Here is a 22,934-nt window from a genome sequence, read left to right as displayed (position 1 = left end):
CTGGGGCCTTGACCAAGACTTTTGTATCCTTGCTAGTCACTGGAGTGTCCCCGGAGGACTGGTGAGTGGCTAATGTTGTTCCTCTGTTCATAAATTGAATTAGGGATGATCCAGGAAACTGTAGACCAGTGAGTCTCAAATTGAAGGTTGGGATGCTATTGGAGAGAATTCTTAGGGGTAGGATTTATGCACCTTTGGAAAAGCATGGCCTAATTAGGGGTAGTCAGCATAGCTTTGTATGGGGCAGGTCATGTCTTACTAAATTGATAGAATTTTTTGTGGAGGTGACAAAGGTGATCAATGAGGGTAGAGCAGTGGATGCTGTTAACATGGATTTTAGTAAGGCTTTTGACAAGGTCCCTCATGCTAAGCTCATCCAGAAGATTAAGATACAAGGGATCCACGATGACTTGGCCAGTGGACTCAGAATTGGCTGGCCCATAGAAGGCAGAGGGTCATGGTGGGAGCATGTTTTTCAGACTGGAGATCTGTGACTATTGGTTTTCCACAGGGATCCATACTGGGACCTCTGCTGTTTGTGATATAGATGAGTGACATGGAAGAACATGTAGATGGGTGAGTTAGTCAGTTTGCAGATGATACAAAGATTGGTAGAGTTGTGGATAGTTAAGAAGGTTGTCAAAGGATATAACAGGATATAGATCAGTTGTAGATATGGTTGGCAAGTGGCAGACAGTTTAATCTGGGTAAGTGTGAGGTGCTGTGCTTTGGGGGAATCAAATGTTAAGGAAAATTATACAGTTAATGGCAGGATCCTGAACAGCATTGATGTACACAATGATCTTGTGGTTCAAGTCCATTGCTCCCTGAAAGCGGCCATGCAAGTGGGTAGGGTGGTCAAGAAGGCATATGGCATGCTTGCCTTTATTGGTTGGGGAATTGAGTACAATGGTTAGGATGTCATGTTGCAGATTTATAAGACTTTGGTTAGGCCACACTTAGAGTATTGTGTTCAATTCTGGTTGCCAGACTACAGGAAGGATATAGAGGCTTTGGAGAGAGTGCAGAAGAGGTTTACCAGCATGTTGTTTAGATTAGAACGTAGGAGAATAAGGAGATGCTAGAAAAACTTGGGTTGTTTTCTCTGGAGTGGCAGAGGCTGAGGGGAGAGGGAGAAAGTTCAAAGGAGATGTGAGGAGCATGTTTTTTTACACAGAGAATGGTAGGAGTCTAGATCGCACTGCCAGGGATGGTGGTGGAGGCAAATACAATAGGGGCTTTTAAGGGGCTTTTAGATAAGATCATGAATATCTAACAAATGGAGTGAAATGGACCAAAGGCAGGCAGAAGGCATTAGTTTAATTTAGTATCATGTTCAGCACAAGATCTGAGCTGAAGGGCCCATTCCAGTGCCTTACAGTTCTATGTTCAATATTTTCCCTTGGAGTGTAAGAGGCTGAGGAGTGACCTTGTAGAGTTTTATAAAGTCACGGGGGACATAGATAAGTGAATAGCCAAGGTCTGTTCCCCAATATAGGGGAGTCCAAAACTTGAGAGCCTAAGTTTAAGGTGAGAGGGGAAAGATTTTATAAAGGCGTGAGGGGCAACTTTTTCACACAGAGGGTGGTGCGTATATGGAACGAACTACCAGAGGAAGTGGTAGAGGTGGGTGCAAATACAACTTTAAAAGACATTTGGACATAGACATGGATGAGAAAGGTTTAGAGGGATATGGGCCAAGGCAAAAGTGAGGACTGTCCCTAGAGCCAATAGATTAGTCACGGTCTCCCGATGTTCCTACATTACAATTTTGTCCAAGCTGCATTATATTCAACAGTTGTAATTCAAGGCTTTATTTAATCCCCATGGTCACGACAGGAGCAAACGGAAAGGCTATCTTCATTATGCCATGGGACAGCTACGACAGATGGGCAAGCAATTCTATGACACGGATATCCACGTGGAGGTGCTGTCGGAGCAGTTGGTCGGGGACTACTCCCATGTCACCATGAGGTATTGGAGCTGATGGGAAGGAAATGGATGAATTGTTTGCCTCAGGCAGTAACAGGGTCCAAACATCAGAGCAGGAGATGATCAAGTCAAAACTCTGGAACTTTCTCCCTAACGGCACTTAATGTCCTGGTACCTGAAGGACTGCAGCAGTTCAGGAAGGCAACTGACTGTCACCTTAGAACAGTACAGCACAGGAACAGGCCCTTCGGCCTACAATAATGGAACAAAAGTGATGCCATGGCACGGTGGCTCAGTGATCTGTTATGGACTGGGCCAGACCCCCTCAAAATATTTTAAGAAGGTAGTTGAGACCCTAACTTTGTCCTATTTTAAAGGCAGATGTGAAGTGGGTGTCCTACGTGTGATGCAACTGGTCAAACCACTCAGCTTTAAGCAAAACAGAATTTATTAAAACACTACAGCTGAAACATGAGCAAAAGAAAGTAGGATTTAGAATAACTTAACTATTAGAAAACTGAACCGAACTGACACAGCAACTTAACAAAGGAACTGTTCCAATCCCATAACATCCCATGAACACACCCCCTTGGCAAAAGGTAAATTAAAACACAGGTTCTTATAGACAGGAGAGATTTCAGAGAGAAAAGTCAGCCAGGATTCACCTGCTGAAGCTTGGAACCTTTATCTGCACTGCCCAGTTTCTCTGTATGCTACAACTGAACCAAACTAGAAGAAAAACCCACCTGAGCTGGGTGAACTGGCCACTCCCCTGCCATTGTTAAACTAGGCTCTTTCCAGACATTTCAGAACCTCTTTCTTTACCACCTCTCAAAAAAAACCCAGGACAAAATAACCTTGTTAAAGTCACAACATCTTCACAGGTTAGTGCCTTACAATGCCAGGAACATAGGCCCAATTCCAGCCTCAAGCGACTGTATGTGTGGAGTTTTCACATTCTCCCCGTGTCTGCATGGGTTCCTAATGGGTGCTCCATTTTCCTCCCACAGTCCAAAGATGTTAGGCGGTCAGGTGGATTGACCAGGCGAAATACAGGGTTGGGGGGTGGGGGAGGGGGGTGGGAAACACTTTGCAGGATTGGTGTGGACTCAATGGACCAAATGATCTGCTTCCACCCTGTAGAGATTGTATGAGCAGTTTTATAATGTAAACTAATCCCTTCTGCCTGCCCGTGTCCCATATTCCTCTGTTCCTTGCATATTCATGTGCTTACCCAAAAGCCCCTTCAATGCTCCTAATGTATCTCTACCACCACCCCTGCCAATACATTCAAGGCACCAACCACTCTCTGTGTAAAAACTTGCCCCTCACATCTCTGGTGAACTCCCTCTCACCTTAAATGCACACCCTCTAGTAATAGATATTTCAGTGCTGGGAAGAAAAATCTCTGACTGCCAACCCTATCTATGCATCTTAATTTTATAAACTTCTATCACGTCTCCCCTCAGCCTCTGCCACTACAGAGAAAACAACCATAGTTTGTCCAGCCTTTCCTGTTAGCTCATACACTCTAATCCAGGTAGCATCCTCGTCAACCTCTTCTGCACCCTCTCCAAAACCTCCACCTCTTTACTGTAATGTGGCGATCAGAATTGAACACTATGTACAACCTAACCAAAGTTTTATAAAGCTGCAACATCACTTCCCGACTCTTGTGCTCAATTCCACAAACAATAAAGGCAAGCATGCCTTACGCCTTCTTTACCTCCTAGCTACCTGTGTGGCCACTTTCAGGGAGCTATGGAATTGAACCCTAAGACCCCTCTGTACGTCAATGCTATTCAGGGTCCTGCCATTAACTTAACATTTAATCGCTTTCCCTTAACATTTAATCGCTTTCCCTTAACATTTAATCACTTCTCACTTGGTCGGATTAAACTCCATCTGCCATTTCTCCAACCGTTTCCTGCTGTATCCTTTGACAACCTTCTACACTATCCACAACTCCATTGATCTTTGTATCACCTGCAAACTTACTAACCCACTCACCTATATTTTCATGCAAGTTGTTTAGATATATTACAAACAGTAGAGGTCCCAGTATGGATCCCTTTGGAACACCACTAGTCACGGACCTCCAGCCTGAAAAACACCCCTCCACCGCTACCCTCTGTCTTCTATGGGCAAGGCAACTCTGAATCCGAATGGCCAAGTCACTGTGGATCCCATACATCTTAATCTTCTGGATTAGCCTACCGTGAGGGACCTTGTCAAAAGCCTTACAAACATCCACGTAGACAACATCCACCTTAATGCTCTTCAGGAGACCCAACATCATTTATTTCTTGGCATCAAAATGCCCTAGCATATTAGCATGTTCCACACAAATCTCATTATCTTCCGTATCCTTCTGGGTGATTACTGAAGCAAAATACTCATTGAGGATCTCGTCGACATCCTCTGCTTCCAAGCACAAACTTCCCTCCTTTATCCTTGAGTGGTCCTGCCCTTTCCTGAGTTATCCTCTTTCTCTTAATGTATGTAGAGAATGCCTTGGGATTCTCTTTAACTCTACTTGCCAAGGATATCACAGCCCCTTCACGCTCTCCTAATTCCTTTATATTCCTCACAGGCCCTGTCACATTTACTTCCTTAAACCTTACATATGTTCCTTTTTCTTTTTAAACTAAATTTATAAACTCCCTTGTCATCCAAAGGTCCCTTACCTTGCCATTCTTATCCTTCCTCCTTGCTGGAACATGCCAATCCTGAACTCTGCTCCCACATATATTATACTGCAGTATAAGCCTGTCAGAGTGATTGCACCCTTTTTATTTTTGTGCTCTCCCCCCATAATGCCTCAGTGGATGAGCCCTCCAGTACATCCTCTATGAGTGCAGCAATAACATTCTCCCTCATTAGTAATACAACTCCTCGGCCTGGTTTACCTCGCTCTCTAACTCGTATAAATCAAAGAAACCCTGGACCATTGAGCAGCTAGTCCTGTCCCTCTCTCGACGCAAGTCTCAGTAATGGCCACAACATCATATTCTCCTTGTACTGATGCAGGCTCTAAGCTCATCTGCCTTACCAACAATACTCTTTGCGCTGAAATAAGTACACTTCAGCCCATCAGCCCCATCGTGTTCATTTTCCTGTCTCTGCCTGTCTTTTCTTTCTGTTTTACTGGCCACAACATCAACCTTCCCCTCAATCCCTCCACTGCTGCTCTGGTTCCCTTTTCCCGCCACTCTTGAGTAAACTCTCCTGAGTAGCACTAGCAAACCTCCCTGCAAGGATATTGGTTCCCCTCCAGTTTAGGTGTAACCCATCCCACTTGTACAGGTCACTTCTGCCCCAGAAGAGATCGTTGTGATCCAAGAACCTGAAACCTGCTCCATAGCCAAACATTCATCTGTCCTATTTTCCTATTTCTGTAGCACATGACACCGGGTGTAATCCAGAGATTTCAACCTTTGAAATCTTGCTTGTTAACCTATTACCTAGCTTCCTGAACTCTTGGTGCAAGACCTCATTCCTCACTTTGCCCATATCATTGGCACCAACATGTACCATGACCTCTAACCCATCACCTTTCAGGATTAGATTAGATTAGATTACAGTGTGGAAACAGGCCCTTCGGCCCAACAAGTCCACACCGACCCGCCGAAGCGAAACCCACCCATACCCCTACATTTACCCCTTACCTAACACTACGGGCAATTTAGCATGGCCAATTCACCTGACCCTGCACATCTTTGTGACTGTGGGAGGAAACCGGAGCACCCGGAGGAAACCCACGCAGACACGGGGAGAACGTGCAAACTCCACACAGTTAGTCGCCTGAGGCGGGAATTGAACCCGGGTCTCTGGCGCTGTGAGGCAGCAGTGCTAACCACTGTGCCACTGTGCCACCGTGCCGAACATATGATCGGTTATGATATTGGTCAAATTACCATAAGCTGCTTGACATTACTGCAATTTCGATTCTTGCTTTGCTAAATGATTTCACCCATTGCTCGAAACCGAGCTGCAGGATGTCCTGCAGCTGTTCACTGACATCCCTGACCCTGGCACAAGGCAGGCAACACACCAACCTGGAGTCACGTCTTCAGCCACAGATGCGCCTGTCTACTCCCCTGATTAAAGAATCCCATATCATTATTGCTCTTCCTTTCCTCTTCCTCCCCCTCCCCTGTCGTTACATCAGAAGCTTGGCTCTGACCCCACTCCTGAGGTACCAGCACCCTCAGCAGCTTCCAAAATGGCATACCAGTTGTAAATCAAAGAAACCTTGGAACATTGAGCAGACCGTCCTGTCCCTCTCTCAACCTAAGTCTCAGAAATGGCCACAATATCATAGTCCCACGTACTGATCCAGGATCTAAGCTCATGTGCCTTCGGATGAGGACATCCGCAGGACAATCTGCGCTGGGCAAAAAATGAAGGCCTGGCTGGCAACACCTATATCCTGAGAATTAAAAAGAAAGAAATAACTTTAGACATGGAGAATCTCAGTCCTTCAATGATCCCTGTCCCTCAGATCCAATGGAACTTCGTGGATAGTGGCAGGTCAAAGGCTATACCTATACCATGGTTTTCATACTTTAGTTTTTAAAATGAATCAATAGCGAAATCCTTTAGGATGAAAGGAAACATAGGGCTTCAGAAGAAAACATTCAAAATGTGGAGAGCTTTGCTCCATCATTCACGTGCACATGGACTCAGGAAAGTAAGGAAGACAGGACAGGAGAGGAGGTGTTGTTATGAATTCCAAATTTTGGTCAATCAGAATTAATAAAAATCACTTCAGGTTAACTACAACTTCCCAGAAGTCAGTGTCCAATGCTAGCTTCCTCAGCGAGCTGGGGCCACCATTTTACCTGCCGGGAATCAAACTGGAAACTTCTTTGAAGTCAACAATTTGGAGACAGAGAGAGATGGAGGGTCTGGGGCAGACTGCCAACTCTGCCTGAAGGTCAAACAGCAACTGACTTAGAATCTCAGCTTTGTAGATTTAATTCAACAAGCTCAGAAGTCAGTTATGTTATTTAAAAAAAGACATTTCAGAGGCTGATGGCCCATCTCAGTGGACTAATTGGAAGGTCGTTAGGGTAACAGAGTAACATTACCTCTCCCATTAGAACTCCTATCGTGATATGGAACAATAACTATAAAAGCATTTGTGGCTATTTCATTGGAGAGTATCCTGAGGTTCTGTACCTCTTTCCCACTCTTTCTTGGTTGTTGTCTCTCTCAAAATACACATAATGTCTTCCTGCCTTTCCTACTCAGTTTGATGAGAGGGTGTCATAAACAAACACAACCTCTGGCCTTGCCTTTTTATGAAAGGCAAAAAAGCTTTGCGTTTCTGACAAGAGATTCTGCTCAGGGCTCCCCCTGAAATGTAGAGCTGTCTTTCCATCCTGACAATCCTCTTGTTGCGTCAAACTGCTGGGGCAAATCATGGGCCCATTTCACAGCATTCTGCTGCTGTGTACTGAAACATGTGTCTAGAGTCAAGCCGGTCACTGACAGCAGCTGTCAAACTATATACACGTCAGCTAAGCCAGGAGGGTCAGGCAAGTGTTTGGTAAGTGGTAAGCCAGATGGCTAGAGCAGGGTGCTAGATGCCAGGTTGGTAAGGTTCCAGATGGGCAAGGTGGTAGGTAAATGACACGGGTAGAAAGGGTGGTTGGGATAAATGAAGCAGGGGAGGCAGGGAGGGGTGGAGGAGTTCAGGTGAGAGAATCAGCTCCCATGGCAGGCAAATAGGAGCCCAGGTCCCATGGGGTCAGAGGGCAGACAGATCAGAGGAGGATGCAGTGACTAGGTCCTGGGCAGGGAGGAGGCACATACACTTTGGAGTGGGGCAAGTCTGGATCAGGAAAAGGGGAAAATGTGGATTCTGTGGGGGTGAGGGGGAGGTCAAGTGGATGGCAGAGAGATGGATTGTGGGAGAAAGGGATAGTGGCATGGGAAGGTTGTGCGAGGAGATGAAAGAGGTCATTCTGAAGAGGGATGGGTCTTTTGGCAGAGGCATCAGGTCAATATCGGGGGGGTGTATACTTTGTTGGGGAGGGTGGGAGGAGGGGTGCGGAGGTGAGATAAGTATTGGGTCGTTTAATCAGGAGTTAGCCTTTGTAATTAGTGATCTAAGCTTTCCTGAGTAACTATTTTACTGAACTGCATCAGTGCACCACATGTCCTCCCAATCCGCTCTGCTTTAAAATGGTAACTTTCACAGAGTTCCAGCTGGAGGGAAGTTGCCCAGCAGCATCCCGACTAATTCTTTTAGATTGTTCTATGGAGAGGATTCTGTAGGGCCTCCATGCGCCTCCCATTGACACCAGAATAACAATTTCTTGAGTTTCAAAATCAGGGCCAATCTGTCTCTCACTCACACTCTCTCCATCTCCACCACTCCTGTCTCACTCTCTCTCTCTCTCCAGCTCTCACCATATCACTATATTTGGGGTTTAAGATTGTTTGCACTTTTCTCTCTGTCACTACACAGGTTGAATTTTGATAACTCAGCTTACCGCTACATTCAGAAGGAGGATACGGACGAGGAGGAGATGTTATCTTTCACCAGTGATTTCTTCTTTGAGGTTTTTCCCTTTAACATTGTCTTCAGACAGGTAAGTGCTATCTGTCTCTCTGCCCTGTTTATGCCATGTCCCATTGGGACTGCCCTCTGTCCGCACCTCTGTCTTTGTTTCCATTTTATCAACAGTTTATATTGATACAGCTGCCCGTTACACACCAAAACAGGTCAAGCTGCTTCGCAGATATGTTATAAAATGAAACCGGTTACATTGGAGTATATGCTCAGATGACCAAATGTTTTGGCGGGGGGGTGGGGGCTATCAATTTTAGCTGGTTTCCAAAAAGGAAGTAAGTTCTTGAGGTAAAGAGTCATAGACATGTATAGCACGGACCAGATATCTTAACCTAATCTAGTCCTATTTGCCAGCACTTGGCCCATATCCCTCTCAACCCTTCCTATTCATGTACCTTTCCAGATGCCTTTTAAATGTTGCAATTGTACCAGCCTCCACCACTTCCTCTGGCAGCTCATTCCATACATGCACCACCCTCTGCGAGAAAAAGTTATCCCTTATGTCTCTTTTATATCTTTCTTTTATATCTTTATGGCTATGACAGGAGTCATAGCCATAAAGTCAGATCTACAGCACTGGAAAAGGCCCTTTGGCCCATCAAGTTTGCACCAAAAGGCAACTAACCTAACTATGCTAACCCATTTTCCAGCATTTACCCACAGCCTGGTATGCCTTGGCATCACAAGTATACATCCAAATACCTCTTAAATATTGCGGGTTTCTGCCTCTATCACCCTGACAGGCAGGGAGTTCCAGATTCCCACCATCCTCTAGGTGAGAAGTTTTCTCTCAGATCTCCTCTAAGCCTTTTGCTGTAAACTTTAAATCCATGTTCCCTTCTCATTGATACCTCTACCAAGGGGAAAGGTTTCTTCCTGTCTACCTTCTATATGCCCCCATATCATTTTATACATCTCAATCATATTCCTCTCTCAATTTCCTCTGTTCTGAAGGAAAACAACTGCAATCTGTCCAATCTCTCTACATAACTGAAATTCTTCAGCCCGGGTAACTTCCTGATAAATCTCCTTTGCATTTTCTCCAGGGATATCGCACCCCTTCTATAATGTGGATTCCCAAACTGCACACCATACTTTAGCTGTGGCCTAACCAAACATTTCATACAGCATCACCTCCCTAGCCTTAAACTCTATGCCTTGATTAATAAATCAAGTGCACCACACTACTTTATTCACCTGTCCTTCAGGGAACGGGGTACATGCACACCAATGTCCCTCTGATCCTCGGAGCTTCCTGTGGTCCTATTGTTCAGCTATTCCCTTGCTTCATTTTACCTATCCAAGCACACCATCTCACATTTATCATGACTGAATTCCATTTGCCACTGATCAGCCCATCTGAGCAGCCCATCTTTATCCTTTTCTAATCTAAGGCTATCTTCCTCATTATTGGGGTGGCACGGTGGCACAGTGGTTAGCACTGCTGCCTCACAGCGCCAGAGATCCGGGTTCAATTCCTGCCTCGGGCAACTGTCTGTATGGAGTTTGCACATTCTCCCTGTGTCTGCGTGGATTTCCTCTGGGTGCTCCGGTTTCCTCCCACAGTCCAAAGACGTGAGGTTAGGTGAATTGACCATGCTAAATTGCCCGTAGTGGAAGGTGAAGGGGTAAATGTAGGGGAATGGGTCTGGGTGGGTTGCTCTTCGGAGGGTCGTTGTGGACTTGTTGGGCCAAAGGGCCTGCTTCCACACTGTAAGTAATCTAATTTATCATCCCACCAATTTTGGTATCCTCTGTGAGCTTACTGATCAACCCGTCTAACAAGTTTAAATCATTTATATAAACCCCAAGCTGCAAGGGCCCCAACACTGGCTCCTGTAGAACCCCTGACAGATTTCCAGTCAGAGATTCAACCCTCTACCATCACCCTCTGCTTCCTGCCAATTGTGCATCCAATTGGTCAAATATCCTTGGATCCCAAGGGCTCTTACCTCTGCTGTCAGTCTCCCATGAGTGATCTGATCACAAGTAGTCTAGCATCGATCATTGGAAAAATGCCCAAATCCAGTAGAAGAGCTGGACAGTTAGAAAATTGTAACACAATCAAACAGAGTCAGCCTGATTTTGGGTAAGGAAATTGTGTATGGCAATTTTTTATGATTTCTTTGACAATGTAGCAAGCAGGGTTTATAAACAAAAATTTGTTGATCCACTGTATTTAGATTGCCAGAGGGGTTTGATAAGGTGTCACATTAAAAAAGGCACAAGTTACAAGCTCATGGTATTAAGATATTAGCAACATTAGACACTGGTTAGCTTACAGGATATACAGCGTAGGGAAAAACGGGTTACCTTCAGGTTGGCAAGCTGTAATGAGTAGTGTATAATGTGGATCAGTGATGGCTGTTCAAAGTATTACAAATACATGAATGAAGGGACTAAATGTACAGTCGCTGAATTTGTCAATGAGGGGGATAAAAACTACTTGTCAAAAATAACAGCATAAAAAATAGGAACAGGAGTAGGCCATTTGGCCCTTGAGCTCAGTCTGCCATTCAACAGATTCAACAGTTTTCACATCTACGTTTCTGCGTTTCCCATAACCCTTTATTCTCCTTCTGACCAAGAATCTTAAATATGCACAAGAACTCTGGCCCCACAGCTCAATACAGCAATGAGTTCCAAAGATTCACAACACTCCTAGAAAAGAAATTCCTCCTCATCTCAGTCTTAAATTGGTGCGCCTTTATTCTGAGACTATTCCCATTGCTCCTAGATCCTCCCATGATTTGATTTATTGATTTTAACTATTTATTGTCATGCATATTTTGTAACAAATTACGCTGGAAAGTGTGGCATGGTTGTCGCCATGTTCCGATGCCACCTTAAAACACAAAAATAACCTGAAATAACTTTCCAGTCCTTCATGATAAGGCTGTGGGCTTGGTGACCAGGCACAAGTCCTTTCACTGTGGTGCCACCTCTGTAACAGAAATGATCACTCTTCAGCAGCATCCCATCTCCACTGATGTCTTTGCTGGACCTCACCAATGCAGACATCACCAGTGTCGCTGAATACCACAATAGTCCAAACACAACTCCACCACAGTGACTATGAGTTGGCGCTAGGTCCACTTTGATGATACAAAAGCCATCAGGGACCCAGACTCTCTCCAATGCCAACACCCCAAGTCCTTGCTGGGCCCACTCAAGTCCGCTCAGCATTTGCCCTGTCAAGCCCCTTAAGAGTCCTATATGTTTCAATGAGAACACCTATCATTCTTCTAAACTCCAGTAAGTGAAGCCCCCAACCAATTTAATCTTTGCTCATTAAACAATCCCTCCATACAAGGGATCATCTATGTGGACATTGTGTGAATTGTCTCCAAATGAAATGCTACCTTTCCTTAAGTAAGGGGACCCAAACTGTTCTCTGTACATCAGATGTGGTCTCACCAGCATCTTGTATATTGACAGCAAGACTTCCCTACTCAAATGCTTCAGTCCCCTTGAAGTAAAAAGAGGTGGATTGTCTGCAATGGGATATAGAAAGGTTAAATGAAAGGGTAATAAATTAGCATGGAGGGTAATTGAGAAAATGAGAGTGTGTTCAAATTGTTGGACAGAACAGAAAAATAGCACATTTTTGAAAAGGGATGGACTTTTGAAGCTTAGAGGACAGAGTGATCTGAGTGACCTGCTTCAGGAATCACACAAAATAAACAAATGAACATACAGGTACAGCAAGAAATGAGGAAGGCAAATAGAAATGCTTAGTTAAATACAAAAGAAATGGAACATAAGAGAGAGGTTTTACTGCAAGGGCTATTGATGAGACTGAGTCTCGCTGCAATGGACAGTTTTATTCTCTGTACGCACAGAGGGTAGAGATGAATCAGAATCAATTTTGCTTCCTGGGATAAAGGGGTTCTCTCAGGAAGATTGAGTTGATATCACAGGAGTTTAGGAGAATAAGCATTGGCCTTATTCAAGCGTATGAGATCCTGAGGGGAGTTGTCTATGTGATGATATTTCCATGCAAGGGGAAACGGACAACGGGGGTGGGGGGGACAGTTTCAGAAGATACTGAGATGAGAAGGAATTTCATTTCTAAGAAGGTTTCGAGTCTCCGGAATTCTCATCCCTCGAGAGTAGTGGACACTGAGCTATTGAATCTATTCAAAGCTAGGTTTGACAGATTTTTGATTGATGAGGGAATCCAGGATTTTGGGAGGAGACAGGAAGTAGAGTTGAGGCAAAATCAGATCAGCCTCAATTTTAGAGCAGGTTCAATAGGCTGAATGGCCATCTCCCACACCTACTTCTTATATCCTTCATTGGAATAGTTAATGAACAGGTCATAGAGATGTACAGCACGGAAACAGACCCTTTGGTCCAACTTGTCAATTCTGACCAGGTGTCCCAAAATAATCTAGTCGCGTTTGCCAGCACTTGGACCCATATCCCTCTAAACCCTTCCGATTCATACATCCATCCAGATGCCTTTTAAATGTTATATTTATACCAGCCTCCACCGCTTCCTCTGGCAGCTCATTCCATACACACACCACCCTCTGCATGAATAAGTTGCCCTTTAGGACCCTTTTATATCTTTCCCCGCTCACTCTAAACCAATGCCCCTTAGTTCTGGACTCCCCCACCTGAGGGAAAATACCTTGTCTATTTCCCCTATCCATGCCCCTTATGATTTTATAAACCTTTATGAGGTCACCCCTCAGCCTCTGACACTCGAGGGAAAACACTGCCAGCCTATTCAACCTCTCCCGATAGCTCAAATCCTCCAACCCTGACAATATCCTTGTAAATCTTTTCTGAACCCTTTCAAGTTTTACAACATCCTTCCGATAGGAAGGAGACCAGAATTGCAGACAAAATTGCAAAAGTGGCCTAACAAATGTCCTGTACAGCCGCAACATGACCTCCCAATGCCTACACTCAGTGCCCTCACCAATAAAGATGAGGATATTAGATAAGGGTTAATAGAACATAGAACAGTACAGCACAGGAATAGATCCTTCGAAACACGATGTTATGCTGAACATGATGCCAAATTAATGCCTTCTGCCTGCCCTTGGTCCATAGCCCTCTATTCCTTGTACATTCATGTGCTGATCTAAACTTCCCTTAAATGCCCCTATTGTATCTGCCTCCACCACCACCCTCTGGCAGCCAGACTCCTACCACTCTCTGTGTAAAACGCGTGCCCCTCACATCTCCTTTCAATTTTCCCCCTCTCACCTTAAATGCATGCCCCCTAGTATTAGACATTTCAATTCTGGTCAGAATTTTTTTCCCATCAACCACTATGTCTCTCATAATTTTTCCCACTATGTCTCTCATAATTTTATAGACTTGTGTCAAGTCTCCCCTCAGCTTCCACCACTCCAGAAAAAACAACCCGAGTTTCTCTACCTTTTCCTTATAGCTCATACCCTCTAGTCCAGGCAGCATCTTTTCTGCACCCTCTCCAAAACCTCCACATCCTTCCAGTAAATGTGACGACCAGAACTGAATGTAATACTCCAAAGTGTGGCCTAACCAAAGTCTTATAAAGTTGTAACATGACATCCTGACTCTTGTACTCAGTTCCCTGACCAACAAAGGCAAGCATGCCATTCACATTCTTTACCACCCTGTCTACTTCCATGGCCACTTTCAGGGAGCTATGGACTTGAACCCCAAGACCCCTTAGTACATCAATGTTGTTCAAAGTCCTGCCATTAACTGTACACTTTACCTTAACATTTGATCTCCCAAAGTGTAGTACCTCATACTTGCCCAGATTAAACTCCATCTGCCATTTCTCTAGCCATATCTGCAACTGATTTATATCCCCGTGTAACCTTTGATAACCTTTTACACTATCCACGACTCCATCGATCTTTGTATAATCTGCAAATTGATTAACCTACATATCTACATTTTCATCCAAGTCATTTATATATATCACAAACAGCAGAAATCTCAATACAGATCCCTGCAGAACACCACCAGTGATGGACCTCCAATCTGAAAAACACCCTTCCATCACTACCCTCTGCCTTCTATGGGCAAGCCAATTCTGAATCCAAATGGCCAAACCACTATGGATCCCATGCATCTTAATCTTCTGGATGAGCCTACCATGAGGATATTGTCAAAAGCCTTACTAAAATCCAGGTAGACAACATCCACTGCTCTTCCCTTGTCAATCACCCTTGTCACTCCTTGAAAATTTAATCAACTTATTAAGACATGACCTATCCTGCACAAAGCCATGCTGACTGTCCCTAAGTAGGCCATGCTTTTCTAAATGCACATAAATCCTATCCCTAAGAATTCTCTCCAATAGCTTCCCAACCACCGATGTGAGACTCACTGGTCTATAGTTTCCTGGATTGTCCCTATTTCCCTTTCTGAGCAGAGGAACAATGTTCCTCATAATGCTACTCACCAATCCTCAGGGACCTCTCCAGTCACTAGCAAGGATACAAAGATCTTGGTCAAGGCCCCAGTAATCTCCTCTCTTGTCTCTCTCAATAACCTGGGGTAGATATCATCAGGCCGTGGTGATTTATCCACCTTAAAGCTCTCCAAGAGAGCACCACCACTTCTTGATCTTAGAATGCCCTAGTATATTAGCATGCTCCACATAAATCTCTCTATAGTCTGTATTCTTCTCCTGGATGAAAAGTACTCATTTAGGATCTCACCCATATCCTCTGCCGCTAAGCACAAGTTCCCTCCTTTATTCTTGAGTGGTCCTACCATCTCCCTAATTATCCTCTTGTTTTCAATGTATGCATAGAATGCCTTGGGATTCACTGTAACTCTATTTACCAAGGTCATTTCTTGCTCTCCTAACTCCCTGCTTGAGTATTTCCTGCTTTCTTTATATTCCTCACAGGCCCTGTCTGAGTTTAGTTTCCTCAACCTTACATATGTCGAGAGTGTGATCCTGGAAAAGCACAGCAGGTCAGGCAGAATTTGAGGAGCAGGAGAATTGATGTTTAAGGCATTAGCCCTTCATCGGGATTTCCAGCATCTGCAGTCCTCACTTTCTCCTAAACCTTACATATGCTTCTTTTTCCTTTGGACAAAACTCACAACCCCCCTCGTTATCCAGTGGTCCCTTCCCTTCCTTCCTCCTTGCTGGAACATGCTGGTACTGAACTCTAATCAGGTCTTTAAACATTTGGAATGTCAAACGTGAACCTGCCCAATAACAGCCCCTCCCAATTAAATCTCCCTAGCTCCTGCCTAATACTGCCATAATTTGCCCTCCTTCCCTCAAAGTCCTGACTATTCCTTATTCATCGTTATTTCAAAATGTAAGGATTTGTGATCACTGTTTCCTAAATGCTCATCCACTGAAAGACTCATTAGCCAATAGAAGGTCCAGTATGGGCCCCTCCTCTTGTTGGATTATCCAATTATCTTTTTCCTCCTTTCTTTTCCCTCTCATATGTCTCTCCACCCCTTTACTACTAACTGACACTCTACTCCCTACAATCTTGTCTCCATTTCAATCTTCGTTTTCATTTTCTCCCCCTCGGTCATATTGTCCTGCCCCATCTGAAAACCTCTGTCCTTTGCCCAGATACCTTCTCTCCCCCATTCATCACTCACACCTTCCCCCGCCTCTTCATCCCTCCCTCATCTGCCCATTTCTGCACCCTTTGCCTGTTCTCCCCCCACCTGTGTACCTCACTCTCCTCTACCCATCTCACCCACTCCTCTCCTCTGCCCCCTCACCCACCCTTCTCCTCTGCCCCTCTCACCACTCCCTCAGCCCTTCTCGACCTGACAGCATCTCCACTCCATTCAGCCTGTTTTTAGTTGAGTGACTGCCCCTAATGGTGGTCTGACATGATCAGGAGCGCTGACTAATATGTCCCTCTCTCCTCCCCCACAGGATATGGTTGTTCACAATGTGGGATCTGGGTTGGCGACAGTGTTCCCAGACCTTGACGGCAAGATGATAACGGATACTTTCCTGCTGGCACGGCCTCTGGTCGAGTTCACCTGGAGCATGGTAAGAACCACACCATCCAGCAGAGACAGGAATGGGAGTAGGCCATATAGCCTGTTCCATCATTCAAGGAGATCATGGTTGATCTGTGGCCTCACTTGGTATACCAGAATATCTTTCCTTAAATATTTAAGCCTCTCAGATTTAAAATTAGCACCTGATCCAGCATCCACATATGGCTGTGGAGAGAGTTCCAAACATTGGCGGTACACTGGCTAGCACTGCTGCCTCACAATACCAGGGGCCTGGTTTGGATTCTAACCTCGGGTGACGGTCTATGTGGAGTTTACACGTTCTCCTCCGTGTAGATTTCCATCGTGTGCTCTGCTTTCTTCCCACAGTCCAAAGATGTGCAGGATTGGCCGAGCTAAATTGCCTCGAAGTTTGCAGGGAGATGCAGGCTAGGTGGATTAATCATGGTAAATGCAGGGTTACTGGGATAGGGTGGGATGTTCTTCAGAGGGTTTTGTGCAGAGTCAATGGGCTGAATGGCATCTCTCTGCATTGTAGGAATTCTATGATTGATCTACCACCCCATGTGAAGAAGTGTATTCTTGATCTGGCCCTAATTCACAGACTATGCCTTCCAGTTCTAGACTCCCCAACCACTGAATACAGTTTCTTTATTTCCCCTGTCTTTCCCTGTTAATATCTTGAAGACTTCAATCAGATCAGCTCTTAACCTTCTAAATTTGAAAACAAATAGGCCTGATCTGTATAATCTCTCCTCAATGTAACCCCTGAAGTCCAGGTATCATTCTTGTAAACCTGTGTTGTACTCCCTCCAAGACCAAAACAATCCTGCCTAAAGTGTGGGTTCCAACATCTGCTCGCAATACTCCAGGTGTGGCCTTTGTGGGATTTTATCAAATGCCTTCTAGAAATCCATATGAATAGCAACCATAGACATTCCCCTGTCCACTGCCTTAGTCACCTCTTCAAAAAAGCTCTGAGGTTTGTCAGGCATGACCTACCTGTCCATGCAAGCTCTACCTGATGAACTGGAAAATTTCAAAGTGTTCAGTTACCCCCTATTTGAGTATAAACTCCAGGAGTTTTCCCACTGCAGATGTTACGCAAACTGGTTTATAATTTCCTTGTTTCCTCTTCCGCCATTCTTTAATGCAGAGTGACATGTGTGAAATTCCAATCCTGAGGGATAACTCCTGTATCTCTGAATCCCTGAAAGATTATAGTTTGGGCATCTACAATGTGTTCCCCTACTCCCTTTAACTTCCTGGTAAGGCATTCTCGGATGGGAATTTGGTATTCTATTAATTTTCTTGTTATCAATGTTTCACTTACATTAATTTTCAGTCCCTGTGCTTGAAAGGATATTGGAGCGGGAAGGGGAGTATCCAGTTGGTGTGGCCCACATTGGGACTAACAACATAGGCAAGACTAGGATGGAGGACCTGTTTGGGGATTAGGAAGCACTAGAAACAAAACTAAGGAACAGGTCCACAAGGGTCATAATCTCTGGATTACTGCCCGAGCCACATGCAAATTGGCTTAAGGATAAGAAAATTAGGGAAGTAAACACGTGGCTAAGGGAGTGGTGTGGGCAAAAGGGGTTCCATTTCATGGGGCATTGGCATCAGTTTTGGAACAGCAGGGATCTGTACCGATGGAACGGTCTCCACCTGAACTGATCTGGAACCAGTGTTCTAGCGAAAATGATAAATAAGATGGTGACTAGGACTTTCAACCAGTGAATTGTGGGGAAGGGGAAGGGAAAATGACAGGAAGTATGATGGTAAATAGAAAGGCAAGCAACAGGTTAGTATATGTGCAGGAGGGTATAAGTTCACGGCAGACTGTGAAAGAAGCAAACAGGTAGGATAACTCAGGGGATATTATTAGAGATGTTGGAAATCATGAGGATAAGAAAGGCACTTTACCTGAATGCTCGTGGCATTCGTAACAAGTTAATGGCACAAATCATTGTGAATGAATATGATTTAGCATCCATCAAATAAACATGGTTACAGGATGGTTATGACTGGGAGTTAAATATCCAGGGGTACCAGACTATTTGGAAGGACAGACAGGAATGCAAGGGATGTGGAGTAGCTCTGATATTCAAGGACGACATCAGGGTGGTGCTGAGAGATTATATAGGTTCTATGGAGAATGAGATTGAATTCATTGAAGTGGAAATTAGAAATTCTAAAAGAGAAAACATCACTGATAGATGTAGTCTATAGGCCTCTAAATAATAACATCACATTGGGATGGGCAATAAACAAAGAAGTAATTAATGCCTGTAAAAATGGTACAGCAATTATCATGGAGGATTTTAATCTACATGTAGATTGGCGGTCAGGGTAGCCTTGAGGAGGAGTTGGCTGACTATATCCACGATAGTTTTCTTGAACAGTATGTAATGGAACCGATGAGGGAGCAAGCTATCCTAGATCAGACAGAAATAATTAATGACCTCGTAGTTAGGGATGCTCTTGGAAGGGCTGATCACAGTATGGTTGAATTCAGAATACAGAATGGAGAGTGTGAAGATAAAATCTAGTACCAGGGTCCTGTGCTTGTGTAAGAGGGACTACAATAGAATGAGGGAGGACTTGGCTAAAATAGACTGGAAACAAAGATTTTATGGTGGGCCAGTTGATGAGCAGTGATGGGCTTTCAAAGCAATTTTTCAAATGTTCAGCAAATGTATATTCCAGGGAAAAGGAAGGACTGTAAGAAAAGGGGTAATCTGCCATAGGTGTCTGAGAAAATAAGGGACGCTATCAAATTGAAAGAGAAGTCACAAAAAGAGCTATAAAGAGAAGTAAGAAAACATGAGAAAGTTCTTGTGCTCTTATGTTCTGATTCACTTAGGTCTTTGGTAAGCTACCCTCCTTTCTACTGTAGATACTAGGGTAAAGTAATTATTTGTCATGTCTACCTTTTCTCTGCGGTATGTTTTCTCTGCGTAGAGCGACTCCTGTGCCTCTTGTGGAAGCAGCTGTCGGGTCTGGTTCTGCGCAGGTTGGGTCTGAAGTTGTCCTTTTGGCATATGCTGAGAACATTCTCCTTATGTTTGCATCAGGTTTGCAGAAGATGCACAAGTGCCTGGAGGTATATTCTGCTGCACCCTCTGCAAGATCAACTGGAGTAAAATGTTTGGAATGTCTGGTTGGTCTGTGGCAGATGGACATCCCCCCAATCCCTGCTTGGAAAAGCTCCAATGCTTCACATGGAGTACCATGCACCTCCTCTACCTGGGAGACCATCATCATCCTGCAAAAAAATCCTAGAATCCCTACAGAGTGGAAACAGGCCCAACAAGTCCACACTGACCCTCTGAGGAGTAATCCATCCAGACCCATTCTCTTACATTTCCCATGGCTAACGTACCTAGCCTGCACATTCCTGAACACTCTGGACAATTTAGTACAACCAATTCACCTCACCTGCGCATCTTTGGACTGTGGGAGGAAACCCACACAGACACAGGGAGAATGTCCGAACTCCACACAGTCGCCCAAGGCTGGAATTGAACCCGGGTCCGTGGTGCTGTGAGGCAGCAGTGTCAACCACTGAATCACCGTGCCACCCCACAGATCCTGGACAGCAAACTGGCAAGAGTTGGATTGCTCCCAGCTTTGTCTTAGACAGCGTGTCAGTCATTAACTGGCTAATCACTGCCATCTCGTGGTATTGGCTGGTCACTTTGATCCCTCTCCTGGGAACCTGTCACAAATATCCAGAGAAAGCGGAGTTTTTCTGGGATGAAAAGCAATGCTGGGCAGTTGCTAAGGTTTTGAGTCTCTTGCTTGAGGATGGCGATAAGCAGCTAGTGTGCCTCTGCAGTCAGGTATTGACTTCCTGCCTTGAAACCCTACAGCAGTACTTTTAGCTTGAGCCCCTTCCAAGGTGGTGCATCCTGATGATATATTTCTTCCGTCAAGTGCGTGGCCTCAATTATGATATGCAGTTTCTGTTTAAGAGTGGCCCTGCCCTCAGAACTTCTTCCAGGAATTGCCTGTCATTTTACTTGGTCCTGATCAAAGCCTGGGGCTTGGTCAGCTCACCCCAGAATGCTCTCCCTGCAGGAGTGATGGCTGTAGTAAGGGAGTCACTGCTCAGTAATAGGTTCCACCATCAGCTGGCTGATGGAGAGGGCGACTCAGGACAGTGGGTTGGATGGTGGGGAAGTGGACTGGATGGCAGCTGGGTAAGAAGGCATCACTCGGTGTCCAGTTCCCAACACAAGCCTCCCAGAGCCTGGACCCAGTGTGTTACATGAAATCATGATGGTTCAGGCATGCAGGAGATTTCCAGACCCCTGTCCATATGGAATTTGACACTGGCCCCCTACAACAGAGCAACCCCTGGGATGCAGTGCCCCATATTTGAGCCATCTTGGGGATATCCTCCCCACGCCCTTCAGAATAGCATTGAGGTGTTTCATGTACAGGCAACTGTAGTATGGTCCACTCCCTCACCATTACCCACTGCTCAGATATATCTTGGCATAGTGTTTTACCCTCTGGGGTCAGAAATCCCAGTGGAAGGCCCTTTTCCATCAAGGAACTGGAGTGGAGGGTGCTGCACAGAGCTGCTCCATGCTAAATAAATACACGAGGTAAAAACAATGACTGCAGATGCTGGAAACCAGATTCTGGATTAGTGGTGCTGGAAGAGCACAGCAGTTCAGGCAGCATCCAAGGAGCTCCTTGGATGCTGCCTGAACTGCTGTGCTCTTCCAGCACCATTAATCCATAAATAAATACACTGGCTGCTTGACCATGTGGGGTTTGTAGCTGGATGAAACTGCAACATGGCAGTTCCTCTAATTTTAATCACTCTTCAGCATCACGCTCCTGATCTACGGGCACCCATGCGGAGAGAGGTGGACAAGTCGGACGGCTTTCTCCTGGGTCTGCTCCTGGGCCTGGCGAAAGTCTCAATAAACATGTCCAGGCAGCATGCCATGGAGGGCCTCCTTATTCCAGACTATCTGCTTCTCTTTCACGTTTACGTCCACACTTCTGTCCCTGGAGAGGGAGCGTACGTTGCTCAGTAGCAGCTTTATAGACTGGTGGGCATCACATTGACTGGGGTGCATGGCAGAACATAGATCCTGTTCCTGTGCTGTACCGTCCTTTGGACCACCATTTTGTGCCAAACATGATGACATTTCAACTCATCCCTTCTGCCTGTCCATGCTCCACATCCTCCATTCTTTGCTTATTCATGTGATTATCTAAAAGCCCCTTAAATACCCCGATTGTATCTGCCTCCATCACTACGTCTGGATCCCACCACTCTAAAAATATTTGCTCCTCATGTCTCCTTTGAAGTGCATGTCCCCAGGATTGGACATTTCAACTCAGAGAAAAAGGTTCTGACTGTCAACCCCATCTACGCATCTCATAATTGTATAAACTTGAATTCATAGAGTCATAAATATATACAGCATGGAAACAGACCCTTCAGTCCAACTCGTCCAGGCCGACCAGATATCCTTGTAATTTATTTTCTATTTTTGCCCTCCTTGCTGTATTCTGAATGTATTCCAATCTTCAGGGCCATCAGTTTTGCCTACTTATGCTTTTTCTTTCAACTTAATACTCTCCTTAACTTCTTTTTAATTCATTTGTGGGACTTGGGCATTGCTGGCTGGCAAGCTTTGATAGCCCATCCCGATTTGCTCTTGAGGAGGTGGTGGTGAGCTGCCTTCTTGAATCGCTGCAGTCCACTTGCTGTAGGGACCCACAATGCCAGTAGGGAGGGAATTCCAGGATTTTGACCCAATGACTGTGAAGGAATGGAGGTATGTTTCCAAGTCAATGTGGTGAGTGGCTTGGAGGGGAACTTGGAGGTGGTGGTGTTCCCAAGTACCTGCTGCCTCTGTCCTTCAAGGTGGTAGTGGTCGTGGGTTTGGAAGGTGCTGTCTAAGGATCATTGGTGAATGTCGGCAGTGCATCTTGTAGATAAAACACACTGCTGCTACTGAGCGCTGATGATGGAGGAATTGAGAGTTTGTAGTTGTGATGCTAATCAAGTGGGCAGCTTTGTCCTGGATGGTGTCAAGCCTTCTTAAGTGTTGTTGGAGCTGCACCCATCCAGTAAAGTGGGGAGTATTCCATCACACTCCTGACTTGCGCCTTGTAGATGGTGGATAGACTTTGGGGTGTCAGGAGGTTAGTTACTTGCCGCAGTATCCCTAGTCTCTGATCTGCTCTTGTAGCCACTGTATTTATGTGGTGAATCCAGTTGAGTTTCTGGTCAATGCTATCCCCAAGGATGTTGACATTGGGGGATTCAGTGATGGTAATACCGTTGAATGTCAGGGGATGGTATTTAGAGTCTCTTATTGGTGATGGTCATTGTCTGGCAAATGTGTGGCACAAGTGTTATTTGCTACATGTTGGCCCAAGCCTGGATATTGACCTCATGACAGAGGCAAGGTCATTT

At 45.0% G+C, this 22,934-nt stretch overlaps 1 protein-coding gene across 1 annotated transcript in view; it reads left to right on the top strand.

Annotated features, from left to right (window-relative positions):
• Positions 1-1,836: 1,836 nt before the first annotated feature.
• LOC122556851 (soluble guanylate cyclase 88E-like) overlaps positions 1,837-22,934 on the top strand; it is a 35,467-nt gene continuing 14,369 nt past the window's right edge. Inside the window, exons 1-3 of the mRNA XM_043704106.1 lie at positions 1,837-1,974; positions 8,411-8,534; positions 16,392-16,511. Coding sequence (XP_043560041.1) covers positions 1,871-1,974; positions 8,411-8,534; positions 16,392-16,511 — 348 coding nt within the window. The 5' untranslated portion in view covers positions 1,837-1,870. The remainder of the gene's footprint in view (positions 1,975-8,410; positions 8,535-16,391; positions 16,512-22,934) is intronic.

Source organism: Chiloscyllium plagiosum, chromosome 14 (genome assembly GCF_004010195.1).
Source record: "Chiloscyllium plagiosum isolate BGI_BamShark_2017 chromosome 14, ASM401019v2, whole genome shotgun sequence".
Lineage (NCBI taxonomy): Eukaryota > Metazoa > Chordata > Chondrichthyes > Orectolobiformes > Hemiscylliidae > Chiloscyllium > Chiloscyllium plagiosum.
Note: the sequence above shows the minus strand (reverse complement) of the source record. Positions and strands in the feature narration are given on the sequence as shown.